The sequence below is a fragment of the Gorilla gorilla genome, chromosome 15 (assembly GCF_029281585.2).
Source record: "Gorilla gorilla gorilla isolate KB3781 chromosome 15, NHGRI_mGorGor1-v2.1_pri, whole genome shotgun sequence".
NCBI lineage: Eukaryota > Metazoa > Chordata > Mammalia > Primates > Hominidae > Gorilla > Gorilla gorilla.
In genome coordinates, this window is record NC_073239.2 from 88,548,926 (window position 1) to 88,563,969 (window position 15,044).

The 15,044-nt window shown below is 40.6% G+C and overlaps 1 protein-coding gene across 37 annotated transcripts in view; it reads left to right on the forward strand.

Annotated features, from left to right (window-relative positions):
- SIPA1L1 (signal induced proliferation associated 1 like 1) overlaps nt 1-15,044 on the forward strand; it is a 415,163-nt gene that overhangs the window by 345,029 nt on the left and 55,090 nt on the right. For all 37 annotated transcript variants that reach the window (XM_063697940.1, XM_055362226.2, XM_055362236.2 and 34 more), the window contains 2 exons: nt 1,880-2,453; nt 3,111-3,385. In XM_063697940.1, the coding sequence (XP_063554010.1) occupies nt 1,880-2,453; nt 3,111-3,385 (849 nt within the window). The remainder of the gene's footprint in view (nt 1-1,879; nt 2,454-3,110; nt 3,386-15,044) is intronic.

The following is a 15,044-nucleotide window of genomic DNA, read 5'->3' on the forward strand; positions in this document are numbered from 1 at the left end:
ATTATAGCTGTTTCTAATTATTGGTAGGTTTTCAGTGTATGTTTGTCTAAAGTTCTATCAATTAGTAAATGGATCTGCAGAAAGCCAGTTAGTTTAAGGGGCAAGTAGATGGAGGGTGCTTAAAATCACACCGCCTGCTAAGCATTTTGCTCTCCTTATTTAAAATAAAATCACAGATATTTTCTGAGAAAGAATAACAATTTGAGTGAAATAGCAGATGAGAAATTGCCAATTTTAAAGTGAAAGATACTAAATATTTCTGGATTCTTACAGGATTCCACTTAGAAAAATCTAGCAAACCTGGATTTCAGCATCTTTTGCTTGACTTTAAGAGAAAAATAACACGATCAAATTAAAATTATACAGCTGTCAGCGTTCAAGTCAGGCAGTTCACAATAGACAAGAAAAATTGCCTTCCTTATATATATTGGTATAATTAAGCCATATGGAAGTCTCTGAATTCTCTCCTCCAGTTAGAAAATGGAGTGTTGGTTGCCACTGTTCTTTGTCATGAAGTGAACTAGGTAGTCTTTTAAAAATACACTTGTAAAACCAACAGATAGGCCATCCCATGGCATCTTCTGAGCATGTAGCTTTTCCATTCCACCAGAAATATAATTTGCCTCCTGAGGTTGCTGATTTTTATTTTTCTTGTTTTCACAAGAAATAACTATTTCTTGAAAAACAAAGCTGAATATCTTAAAGCAAACCCTTCCTAAAGAAAAAGTGAAACAGAGCTCTTCAATTTTATTTGAAAGATGCATACTCTCTGATGATGCCATTTCTATTCCAAGAGTTCAGAAGAAACCGATTTTTTTATTGTTTGCCTAATACTAAGTATAATTGCATAATTTGTTCACTTTTAATTTGGAAAGAGCGATTTTCGATGTGTTAGAATCATTTCCAGTCATGTCAAACTTTACTAAAATCTTGAGAAATGATATAAAACACTCAACCTCTCTATTTCTATATCAACAACTTCCTTTGTTGTTTTAGGAGAAACTTACTTTTTTTCCTTTTGAGGTTAAAAATAATAAGTTATTACAAATGTTCATATGATCCTTTTCTTAGGCCCAATTTTAGGAATATATATTCAGAAGAAATGACTGGAACAGGCTTTCTTATATCAATCTTGCTTAAAGGAATGGGAGAAGGAAAATATTTTTCTTAGAAATAGATTAGCAGAATAAAATACCAAAAGGACCAAGGAATAGCTCAGTTTAAAAATGTGATTTTAAAGCATTGTTGCTATTACATAAAGATTCTCATACTATTACTCAGATTCCAATTTTCATTTTAAAATTATGCTTTTAATCTGGTTGCATAATGCCTCACACTTAGGCCAACAAATACTAGTTAAGTTTTATTGAAATTTAATTCATTTCTTTTATGGCATGCATCTTCTGATATTTTCAATGTAAGCTGTCTGCTTATAGCCATCATATCTAAAATGGAGAACACATTTGTGTTCTCACAGAATGTATGCTTGTTCTGAAAGATGATGTGGTTACAGTAACCTCCCTTGAAAACAGTTAGTAGGTATTTAAAATGTCTGACACAGAATATTACAGTAAACCTATTTTTTTCATGGAGTTTTGGTCAGTTTCCTGTCTGGTAAAAAAAAGTTAATAGTGTTAGCTTTTGGGATTTTGGGAGGTTTGTTTTTGGCCTAGAAAAAAATTTATGTTGTGTAAATCCTAAATGTGGTAGAATGAAAAAATATACTCGTATTAAGTAGAAATGTGTGTTGTTTCTCATGGAAAAATAAGCAGCTATTTTGTATCTGAGGTACATCTTTGTCTTTGAGAAAGTATATTTTATTCTGATGCTGTGAGACTGAGAAATACTGACGTGGCTCTCTTTGATCTTTATCTCTCAGTGTGGCTGTTACCAGGTCCAGAGATGTGCCTTCCTTTGGGCCTCCCATTCCTAAAGGGGTCACTTTCCCTAAGTCAAATGTGTTCAGGGACTTCCTTTTGGCGAAAGTGATTAATGCAGAAAATGCTGCTCATAAATCGGAGAAGTTCCGGGCCATGGCAACTCGGACCCGCCAGGAATACCTGAAAGATCTGGCAGAAAAGAATGTCACCAACACCCCTATTGACCCTTCTGGCAAGTTTCCATTCATCTCTCTGGCTTCCAAGAAGAAGGAAAAGTCTAAGCCATATCCAGGAGCCGAGCTCAGCAGCATGGGGGCCATTGTATGGGCAGTCCGGGCTGAAGACTACAACAAGGCCATGGAACTAGACTGCCTTTTAGGGATCTCCAATGAGTTCATTGTGCTCATTGAACAGGAAACAAAGAGCGTGGTCTTCAACTGTTCCTGTAGAGATGTGATAGGGTGGACTTCAACTGACACCAGCCTCAAAATCTTCTATGAACGAGGAGAATGTGTTTCAGTGGGGAGTTTTATTAACAATGAGGAGATCAAAGAGATTGTCAAAAGGTTGCAGGTGAGTCTCTCCTTCCTCTTCCTTACATGTAGTTTCTCTTTCATAAAGTTTTCAATACAGACTAGAGCCAAGTTACTGAACCTTGTGCTCTGTTATTAGCTCCTCTGAAAACTCCCTTGATATGTGAAGCAAACAGAGTTTATCTCATGCTTGTGTTTTCCATGGATGTTTCGGAAAAGTAGAACAAATTGGGGAAGACACATTTACTCTGTGTGTGTGTGTGTGTGTGTGTGTGTGTGTGTGTGTGTGTTCATGTTCATGTTCAAAACCCATTTGCATGTGACCTGTTCCCTGGTGCTGCAGCCCAGTCATCTGGTGATGGTGTTGAAAAGAATTGCTTGAGTATCTGCTGCCTTGAATTTTACAAAGGCTAAATGAGTAGCAGTATATGGTTTCTATTTACTGCCAGCTCCCTATAGGTCTCTGGTAGAGGTTTCCTTGTAACTTCAGGGAAGCCGTTGAGCTTTTTGGATGCAACAAGTATATTCCTTTTGGCCTAATGAATAGGAGATTAGTGAAGAAGAAATAACCAGACTGCTCTTCAGCTGGCAATAAGGTATTCAGAACTAACCCTGCTTGCAATGATTTTCCAGTTCCACGTCCACCACTTAATACCCTGTTGCTTTAAACCACAGTATCTTTTATTTCCTTGTCTAGTTTGTTTCAAAAGGCTGTGAATCGGTGGAGATGACTCTGCGAAGAAATGGGCTAGGACAGCTTGGCTTCCATGTCAACTACGAGGGCATCGTGGCGGATGTGGAGCCCTACGGTTATGCCTGGCAGGCAGGGCTGAGGCAGGGCAGTCGCCTGGTGGAGATCTGCAAGGTGGCGGTAGCCACTCTGAGCCATGAGCAGATGATCGACCTCCTGAGAACATCTGTCACGGTGAAGGTTGTCATCATTCCCCCCCATGATGACTGCACCCCGCGGAGGTAGGTCTGAGGAGACAGCTGTGGGCCTGAGACTCGAGTGCAGGGTTTGTGTACCATGTAGAACATCTCTTAGCAGGTAGTGGAGTAGGGTGTTGTGAAGAACAATAGGTTACATGTGATGCTGAATGTTTCATCCATGGAGTCTGACTCAGGACGAAGCTCCCTTTCAGTGTGTGGTGACAGCAGCTGGAAAGAGTGACTAAATGGGACCATTCCCAGGATTTACATCACTGGATTTATAAAGTTGCCATGACAGATAGAGAAGTCTGGTAATATCCATCTTAAGAATTTTCCACTGGGAGCTGAGAAACATTCAACACTTAACATTAAAAGACACTCAACATCTCAAATTGTCAGATTGCTTTTCTTCTATGTTCCATGATGCTCTTATTCTCTTCTCTCTCCCAATTGCTGCCCAAAACTCAGCAATTGTTTGGACCTTTGCTGTCTCAGTCTGGCAGCTGCTTTCCTAACTGTATCTGCATGTGCTAGGGTTTGGCTTCAGGTGAGCTGCCCCTGCTCATGGTGCTTTGGCATTTTGGTTCCTAGTCTTTTCCAGAAGGGAAAACCTAAGAGCTCCCTGCCCCACCCAACCCCCCACAGCTCCTGCCAAGCCAGCAGCACTGTTGAAAATTTAATTTCTCTGTCTCTGGGGAGGTTTCTTGGTGGAAGAAATTTAATCAACTGTTTATTTTCTCCTTTGGACATGCACATGCTATTTTTGCTAGTTTTTAAGATCTCTCTTTTTATTTTATGCCATTATTTTCTAAGAATTTCTCTTAAGCTTTGGCAATTGATTCTTAGGCTTTCTAAAGCCAAGACAGTGTTCTGTGTCCTATTTTGCCACTAAGATGACCAGTCCTACACCTGAGCTCTCATGGATTTGTGAATGTCAGATGGTAGAAAGTTAATGGTTATGATAGGCATTTTGTGTCTTTTAAAAAGTAAAGAGCAGCAAATATATATGTGTGTGTGTGTGCATGTGTGTGTTTTATATACTTTGCTCAGGATAGTATTTCCTAATACTGCTTACCTCCTAGATGGCCTAGGGATTGTGTATATATGTCAAAATATAGAAAAATTCCTTTGTCTGATAGTTTGAAGAACTGCCTTTTGGATGACTGCATTTCCCTGGAAATCAAAATATGAACTTTTAATTTCACCTGTTTCGGAGAGGAGTAAATATTCAGAAACTGCCCTACCCACATACCCTGCCTTAGTTAACCAGGTCTGATGAACCTTATTAGCCTTTTCTGGTTTCCCCAAGCATATCATCATTAAATGTTAAGTAATGTGCTGAACTGTGATTTAAAAAATTATGTGAGGTGGCTCAGAAAGGCAGTGGGGTTCTTGCTTATGACAGTCTCCAGTCTTGCTGCATTCCTTGTCTTGTCTCTTTCTCTGCTGTCTCTCCTTCAAATTGTCTACTTTATTGCTTCTGAACAGGCAATTATAAATGGGAGAAGATAGCCAAGCTTTGTAAATTGTCAACCTTAATTACCTACAGTAAAGAGTTACAGTTGTTAGTCTAAGGACCGTCTACTGAAATATGGAGCCCTTGACCTTATGATGCCATCTTGCCCACTCAGAAGTCTTTCCCTTGTATCTAGGCTCCCAGGTTTATATGCGGGAAAGGAGAGGGAAATGGGTTTGTGTGACTGTGGGTGGGATGAGACAACAGTACAGACATCAAAATTGTAAATAGCTGTTACTAGAAAGATGGATAAGAGGCCTGATCCTGGATAGATGGAGCCATGATAGGAGGAATACTAGACTAGATATATTGTGGTGTGTCAGTGAAAATAACTAATATACTGAGTTTTTTACCTTAATATGCCAGGCCCTGAAAAAAGCACTTTTTATGGATTAGTGCATTTAATTCTCCTAACAACCCTCTCTTGTGATAGTGTTAGTAGCCTTCCTGTTTTAAAAGAAACCGAGACTCAAAGGTTAGTAACTTGCTAAGCTCATCTGACAAATTTAGGTCTAACATCAGAGTCCAGGCTCTGAACTGCCACGTTGTGTGCTTAGAGCACGGATCCTTTCCTTATACACTAGAATCAGCAGTGATATGCTGGTGAGTTGGCTTTCTGCTGGGGGGAAGAAAACTTTATTTGTAGTATTTGCTGATTTCTATGATGCAGATACTCCCACTATGGCTGGTTCCAAGCTACCGATGTGATGTCACTGCAGGCAGCATTGGGGTAGATGGGATGATTACCAGCTCCAGCACACCAGGGAGTGAATGAGCTGTCACACCGCTGTGACGCTCTGAGGCCTTCCCGGAGGAGCCAGTGGAGCTGCCAGTGACATGTCATTTGGGTGCCAGGAGGGGAGGCTGGGGGAAGGATTAGTGCACTGCACAGCCCCACCAGCCTGGAGGGAGACGCAGGGCCCCTTTCACTGCAGTTTCCATCTGAAAAGCCATACAGTTTCCATCTGAAAAGCCATACAGTTTCCACCTGAAAAGTCAGACCTGGGCAGGGCAGGTGGGAAATACCTTGATGCCTTTGGAGGGCTGAAAGCCTGCTCCTTTCTCCTTTCTTTAGAGATAACTTCAAAGGGAACAGCTGAAGCATTAACACCTTGTTACAGTTTTCAACAAAATAGAATAATGCTCTTGTGTCGTTTTTTTCTTCTCCTCCGCACTTCACACTCCCACTGCTGTTTTTGTAGCAACTAATTACTCTGTTCTTTGAGTAGTCATTCTCTTCTTTGTCAGCTGGGACTTCACCACCAGTCACTGCAGCTGCAGCAAGAGGCAGGACAGGCCTCCTTGAGGCAAGCTGCCCCTCTGCCCCTCAGCGTGGTGGTTCTTAGGGTCGCCAGGACCCGGAGAGGGACACAAGCAAGGGGGTGGGGGAGGTGATGACTGTATGTATTACAAACACCCCCAGGATCTAATACAAACACAAATGGATTTGTGTGTTCACATGGGAGAGTCATTCATTTTGAAAATGCAGCTTTTAAAATATGTATAATAGTTCAACAACAAAAAAGTAGTACTTAAATAACATGTAAAAGCCTGTAATCCCAACAGTTTGGGAGGCCGAGGCTGGTGAATCATTTGAGGTCAGGAGTTTGAGACCAGCCTGAGCAACATGGTGAGGCTGGTCTCAAACTCCTGACCTCAAATGATTCACCAGCCTTCTCTACTAAAAATACAAAAAAAATTAGCGGGGCGTGCTGGCACATGCCTGTAGTCTCAGCTACTTGGGGGGCTGAGGTAGGAGAATCACTTGACCCAGGAGGCAGAGGTTGCAATGAGCTCAGATCGTGCCATTGCACTCCAGCCTGGGCGACAGAGGTAGACTCCATCTCAAAAAAATAAGAATAAATTAATAAATAAAATAACATGTAAAACAAGGCTCTCTTCCCTGTTCTTGGAAAATATGCAGACCCCTTTATGAATCGTTTCCAAACTACAATTTTTTTAAGAGAAGAAAGGACAGGGACAGTATAGCAAACTTTCTGAGCCCCTACTAGGTGCCAGGCATTTTCCTTTTTTTTTTTTTTTTTCTAAGTATATATACTTTAAGTTCTAGGATACATGTGCACAACGTGCAGGTTTGTTACATATGTATACAAGTGCCATGTTGGTGTGCTGCACCCATTAACTCATCATTTACATTAGGTATATCTCCTAATGCTATCCCTCCCCCCTCTCCCCACCCCATGACAGGCCCCAGTGTGTGCTGTTACCCTTCCTGTGTCCAAGCGTTCTCATTATTCAATTCCCACCTATGAGTAAGAACATGTGGTGTTTGGTTTTTTTGTCGTTGTGATAGTTTGCTGAGAATGATGGTTTCCAGCATCTTCTATGTCCCTACAAAGGACATTAATTCATCCTTTTTTACAGCTGCATAGTATTCCATGGTGTACATGTGCCACATTTTCTTAATCCAGTCTATCATTGATGGACATTTGAGTTGGTTCCAAGTCTTGCTATTGTGAATAGTGCCGCAATAAACATATGTGTGCATGTGTCTTTATAGCAGTATGATTTATAATCCTTTGGGTATATACCCAGTAATGGGATGGCTGGGTCAAATGGTATTTCTAGTTCTAGATCCTTGAGGAATCACCACACTGTCTTCCACAATGGTTGAACACTCCCACCAACAGTGTAAAAGCGTTCCTATTTCTCCACATGCTCTCCAGCACCTGTTGTTTCCTCATTTTTTAATGATTGCCATTCTAACTGGTGTGAGATGGTATCTCATTGTGGTTTTGATTTGCATTTCTCTGATGGCCAGTGATGATGACCATTTTTTCATGTGTCTGTTGGCTGTATAAATGTCTTCTTTTGCGAAGTGTCTGTTCATATCCTTCGCCCATTTGTTGATGGGGTTGTTTGTTTTTTTCTTGTAAATTTGTTTAAGTTCTTTGTAGATTCTGGATATTAGCCCTTTGTCAGATGAGTAGATTGCAAAAATTTTCTCCCATTCTGTAGGTTGCCTGCTGACTCTGATGGTAGTTTCTCTTGCTGTGCAGAGGCTCTTTAGTTTAATTAGATCCCATTTGTGAATTTTGGCTTTTGTTGCCATTGCTTTTGGTGTTTTCGACATAAAATCCTTGCCCATGCCTATGTCCTGAATGGTATTGCCTAGGTTTTCTTGTAGGGTTTTTATGGTTTTAGGTCTAACATTTAGGTCTTTAATCCATCTTGAATTAATTTTTGTATAAGGTGTAAGGAAGGGATCCAGTTTCAGCTTTCTCCATATGGCTAGCCAGTTTTCCCAGCATCGTTTATTAAATAGGGAATCCTGGACCCATTTCTAGTTTTTGTCAAGTTTGTCAAAGATCAGATGGTTGTAGATGTGTGGTATTATTTCTGAGGGCTCTGTTCTGTTCCATTGGTCTATATCTCTGTTTTGGTACCAGTACCATGCTGTTTTGGTTACTGTAGCCTTGTAGTATAGTTTGAAGTCAAATAGCGTGATGCCTCCAGCTTAGTTCTTTTTGCGTAGGATTGTCTTGGCAATGTGGGCTCTTTTTTTGGTTCCATATGAACTTGTATTTTGTATCCTGAGACTTTGCTGAAGTTGCTTATCAGCTTAAGGAGATTTGGGGCTGAGACGATGGGGTTTTCTAGATATACAATCATGTCATCTGCAAACAGGGACAATTTGACTTCCTCTTTTCCTAATTGAATACCCTTTATTTCTTTCTCCTGCCTGATTGCCCTGGCCAGAACTTCCAACGCTATGTTGAATAGGAGTGGTGAGAGAGGGCATCCCTGTCTTGTGCCAGTTTTCAAAGGGAATGCTTCCAGTTTTTGCCCATTCAGTATGATAATGGCTATGGGTTTGTCATAAATAGCTCTTATTATTTTGAGATATGTCCCATCAATACATAATTTATTGAGAGTTTTTAGCATGAAGGGGTGTTGAATTTTGTCAGAGGCCTTTTCTGCATCTATTGAGATAATCATGTGGTTTTTGTCTTTCATTCTGTTTATATGCTGGATTACGTTTATTGATTTGCGTATGTTGAACCAGCCTTGCATCCCAGGGATGAAGCCCACTTGATCATGGTGGATAAGCTTTTTGATGTGCTGCTGGATTCGGTTTGCCAGTATTTTATTGAGGATTTTTGCATTAATGTTCATCAGGGATATTGGTCTAAAATCCTCCTTTTTTGTTGTGTCTCTGCCAGGCTTTGGTATCAGGATGATGCTGGCCTCATAAAATGAGTTAGGGAGGATTCCCACTTTTTCTATTGACTGGAACAGTTTTAGAAGGAATAGTACCAGCTCCTCCTTGTACCTCTGGTAGAATTCGGCTGTGAATCCGTCTGGTCCTGGACTTTTTTTGGTGGTAGCTATTAATTATTGCCTCAATTTCAGAGCCTGTTATTGGTCTATTCAGGGATTCAACTTCTTCCTGGTTTAGGGAAGAGAAGTTTAGAGAAAAAAGAGTTAAAAAAAATGAACAAAGCCTCCAAGAAATATGGGACTATGTGAAGAGACCAAATCTATGTTTGATTGGTGTACCTGAAAGTGATGGGGAGAATGGAACCAAGTTGGAAAACACTTCAGGATATTATCCCGGAGAACTTCCCCAACCTAGCAAGGCAGGCCAACATTCAAATTCAGGAAATACAGAGAACGCCACAAAGATACTCCTCGAGAAGAGCAACTCCAAGACACATAATTGTCAGATTCACCAAAGTTGAAATGAAGGAAAAAATGTTAAGGGCAGCCAGATAGAAAGGTCAGGTTACCCACAAAGGGAAGCCCATCAGACTAACAGCGGATCTCTTGGCAGAAACTCTATAAGCCAGAAGAAAGTGGGGGCCAATATTCAGCATTCTTAAAGAAAAGAATTTTCAACCCAGAATTTCATATCCAGCCAAACTAAGCTTTGTAAGTGAAGGAGAAACAAAATCCTTTACAGACAAGCAAATGCTGAGAGATTTTGTCACCACCAGGCCTGCCCTACAAGAGCTCCTGAAGGAAGCACTAAACATGGAAAGGAATAACCGGTACCAGCCACTGCAAAAACATGCCAAATTGTAAAGACCATTGATGCTAGGAAGAAACTGCATCAACTAACGAGCAAAATAACCAGCTAACATCATCATGACAGGATCAAATTTACACATAACAATATTAACCTTAAATGTAAATGGGCTAAATGCTCCAATTAAAAGACACAGACTGGCAAATTGGATAGAGTCAAGACCCATCAGTGTGCTATATTCAGGAGACCCATCTCATGTGCAGAGACACACATAGGCTCAAAATAAAAGGATGGAGGAAGATCTACCAAGCAAATGGAAAACAAAAAAAGGCAGGGGTTGCAATCCTAGTCTCTGATAAAACAGACTTTAAACCAACAAAGATCAAAAGAGACAAAGAAGGCCATTACATAATGGTAAAGGGATCAATTTAACAAGAAGAGCTAACTATCTTAAATATATATGCACCCAATACAGGAGCACCCAGATTCATAAAGCAAGTCCTTAGAGACCTACAAAGAGACTTAGACTCCCACACAATAATAATGGGAGACTTTATCACCCCACTGTCAACATTAGACTGATCGAGACAGAAAGTTAACAAGGATATCCAGGAATTGAACTCAGCTCTGCACCAAGTGGGACCTAATAGACATCTACAGAACTCTTCACCCCAAATCAACAGAATATACATTCTTCTCAGCAACACATTGCACTTATTCCAAAATTGACCACATAGTGGGAAGTAAAGCACTCCTCAGCAAATGTAAAACAACAGAAATTGTAACAAACTGTCTCTCACACCACAGTGCAATCAAACTAGAACTCAGGATTAAGAAACTCACTCAGAACAGCTCAACTACATGGAAACTGAACATCCTGCTCCTGAATGACTACTGGGTATATAACGAAGTGAAGGCAGAAATTAAAATGTTCTTTGAAACCAATGAGAACAAAGACACAACATACCAGAATCTCTGGGACACATTTAAAGCGGTGTGTAGAGGGAAACTTATAGCACTAAATAAATGCCCACAAGAGAAAGCAGGAAAGATCTAAAATTGACACCCTAACATCACAATCAAAAGAACTAGAGAAGCAAGAGCAAACACATTCAAAAGCTAGCAGAAGGCAAGAAATAACTAAGATCAGAGAAGATCTGAAGGAGATAGAGACACAAAAAACCCTTCAAAAAATCAATGAATCCAAGAGCTGGTTTTTTGAAAAGATCAACAAAATTGATAGACCACTAGCAAGACTAATAAAGAAGAAAAGAGAAGAATCAAATAGATGCAATAAAAAATGATAAAGGGGATATCACCACCGATCCCACAGAAACACAAACTACCATCAGAGAATACTATAAACACCTGTACGCAAATAAACTAGAAAATCTAGAGGGCCTCGGGTCTTTATAGCCACAGGATGGGGGCGTCATGGGCCAGGGTTGTCTTCGGAAATGCAACATCTGGACACAAAGGCAGGAGTGCCTGTCCTCATCTTGATCCGTGGGGGTGGAGCCCTAGCCAGGGACCACTCCCTCCTCTACCCAGCTCTTCCCTTCCCTGCTTCATATCATTTAAAGGGAACATGCTATTCCCTGCCCAGCACTTCCGTATCAGCAGCTTCATTTTTATTAAAACAGTGATGAGAATGAGGCTGGGAGAAGTTCAGTTGCTGCCCAAAGAGTGAACGGAACCAGCTAGCATGACAGCCCGATGGACACAGTCCTGGTAGACTTCACTGGAAAACCTCCCTGGAGTGAGCAGGCCCCTTATGCAGGACTTGCCTGATTCTCACCCCCCTGCTGTCACCCCTCTGCAGTAGGTAGCCAGCATCAATAGATTAGTGTCTGTGACCTCTGGGTCTTCACCATCATTCCCGTGACAAGATGAAAAGTACCTGGATGAACAGACTAAATTGTGATGTTCTGGATGGTATTGCATAGATTGGTCAACCCTTTATTCTGTTGAGGGCCACTAGCCTATAGTTCTTAAAGAAAGCAATTAAGGGCCATTCAAAATGACAAGCTAAAAACAAACAGGTTACATAAGACCAAATTACCTCTTAAATAAGAACAGGTCACAGCATTTTTTCTTCATTTTAAAAATCCAGTATTTTAAAGTGCTAAAGCATACTGCTTTAGAGTGAAGAGGGCAATTAGAAATCATGTGGTTCAGATCTCTCATTTTTCAGAGGAGGAGTTTTGATTCAAATAATTTATGTGTTTTTTTCCAAGCCAGAGTCACATGGCTTATAGGGACCAAGCCATCCTCAAACATAAAACTTTTCTGACTCGTGAGTCCAGTGTTGTGATGTTCTGTTCAATTTCCTAGTCAACCATTTCTCTATATTCCACAGGGTCTTAAGGAAAAAGGAGAGAGTTATGAGAAATAAAAGATTAAAAGAGAAAGAATACAAAGACTGAAAAACAGAGTAAGGAGATGGAGTAGCTTTTCCATTAATTTAGGGTTTCAGCATGTCACCTCTTATCACTTTTAGCATTGACATTGTAATTCCTGCTGGCCATAGCCCTTTAATTGGGTTTTATAAAAGTTGTTGAATTTTTCTTGGAGAATTGGAATGGTTTCGTTAATGGCTAAAATAAGACTAACCTACACAGTCTTACCTACATGGTATGTATTAATTCTGTGGGTTTAAATCCTGGCTTTGCCACCTGCTGGCTGTGTAAAGTTGGGCGGGTTAATCTCTCTAGGCCTCTATTTCCTCCTCTACAAAGTGGGGATAATGATAGCATCCACTTCATAGAGTTGCTGTAAAGTGGCTAAATTCGTGCCTGGCCTATTGTAAGTTATAAGTATTATAGAGTTACCGTTCGTCAACACAGAATTTTACTTAGAATGATATAATAAAAATCCTTTTATGAAAGTTTATGCATAGCATTAAAAGCCAGTTTTTAATCTGTATTCTTCAGTCTGTTGTATACTTCTTGATTCTACATAACGTTCTTCTGTTTTGCAGAGTTAAGTAAGAGACCAGGAAGCCAGTGATGGTTACCCTGGCCACAAAAGGCAATCAGAAATGGCGAGTAGCTGAAGTTTAGCTCTGCAGAACCTTCTGTGCTTATTCATTGTTTATGAATGAATCTTCTCTCTGCTCAGACTTTATCATACTATATTTGGCCAATGTGGGATATGAAGAAAGTTTCTAGTTATATGTTATGAGGGGTGGAAATAAAATGTCGACTGTGGGGAAGACAGCGTCTTTGGCCAGAGAGGCCTTCTAGCCAGTTTTCATACTAAATGTTAAGCAGTTTAAAAGACTATTCCAAAGAGTGTTTGAAGAAACCCAAAGATAAAGTAACTTGTCTGTTTGATATTATGTTATTCCTGTTATTGTGTCTGTTACCATTATCATTATTTATTTTATTATCTGCCTGATGCAAAATGGACTTAAAACAGCCTATGAAAGTACTTGTGAGCTGGGCACAATGGCTCATGCTGGAATCCCAGTACTTTGGGAGACCGAGGCAGGTACATCACTTGAGCTCAGGAGTTTGAGACCAACCTGTGCAACATGGCGAAACCCTGTCTCTACAAACAATACAAAAATTAGCTGAGCGTGGCAGTGCACACCTGTAGTCCCAGCTACTCAGGAGGCTGAGATGGGAGAATCACTTGAGCCCAGGAGGTTGAGGCTGTGGTGAACCTTGATCACGTCACAGCACTCCAGCCTACGCGACACAGCAAGACCTTCTCTCAAAAAGAAAGAGAAAGTAGTTGTACAGTATTAAAATAGAAGCTTAGCTAGGGAATTGGAGGTGGAAGAGGTAGTAGTGAAAGCAAAACATGGCCTAGGTGAAAATTTTTGGAAAGTTGGTGCCCAAAATACATAATAATAAAGTTCTGTACATGTGCTGGTTCCTAGCAGCCGACAGAAAGGGGCATAGATGATGATGTTCTTTGAGTTTACAAGTTAGAACAAGAGCATTGCTGAGGAGAAGCAAAGATAGTCCAGATTTTGAGCAGAAGTGAAATTTTTCCATGGATTATTATAAATTTTAGTCAATATTCCTTTGGTAAAATGTAATATTTTTGCATTGTATTTACAGATCCAGAACATTAGATCTTTATAATATGCCTTATTTAGTCAGAAACGAAAGGCTGTAGTCACAAATGAAAGACTCTAAACTATACCACAGTGTATTACCTCTATGAACAACCAGAAAAGGGTTGCAATGGCATATTTTTGTCATAAATATCAGAATCAAAGCTTGAAATTATATCAGAGCCTAAAGTAATACTACTGTATTCGTTAATATTAGAGAAAATGTTCTATTAGAGAAAAGGTTTTAATGACATAGCAGTCATTAACTACTAAAAGTAATGTCAAATGTGCCATAAAACAATGTTTTATAGACTGCAGACCATAACTCTCAAGTAGATCATCAGATCAATTTAGGACATTGTGCCCAGTGTATTTTTGGATGAAGTGTATTCATTCAGAATACAGCAAAATGGAAGACATGAGAGGAAGGATGCACATCTGTATGTATATATGGTGGTGCTGTGTCCCAGTGTGAAATGTATGTCTTAGGTTGTCATCCAGAAAGTGTGAAAGCCATTGCTATTAAAGCATAAAAGGGATAGAGAGGAGCCTTGGGCGGAGGGTCAGATTAAGGTCACCCTTGGCTTTTGGGACATTTGGGGGACTGGTAAGGAAACCCCAAGAAGAAAGTACTCCTTGGAGACGTGGGCTATGACTGAGTCAAGTGACGATGGCAGCAGACGCCATTGCTCCTTCTGAGCACGTGCTCCAAAAGTGGCACTTTCCAATAACAAAAACTCTACTGAAGGTGGGGGAGAAGATGCGTTATGGAATACACATTTGAAATGTAAGGAGTCAACACTGAGATATGTAGACAAGGTCATGAAAGAGTGGCACCTTCCATTGTCCTTATTCTCCTGCCAGCCAACTATGTAAACCCTTCCACTTTGCCCCCCGTCTCCTTGTCTCACCTTCCCTCCCCACGCCTTCAGCCTCATCCACGTCAAGACCAGGCCTTTGGCCGGACGCCCTTTGGGCCTGCACTGTCCAGGACAGGAGGCATGTGGCTACACAGCACTTGTGATGTCGCTGGTCCAAAGTGAAATGGTCTGTAAGCTGCTCGTACACCCTTTCGGAGCCCAGTTGCAACGTGCGGTGGCGGGAGTGTGAAGCTGCGTGTACACCCTTT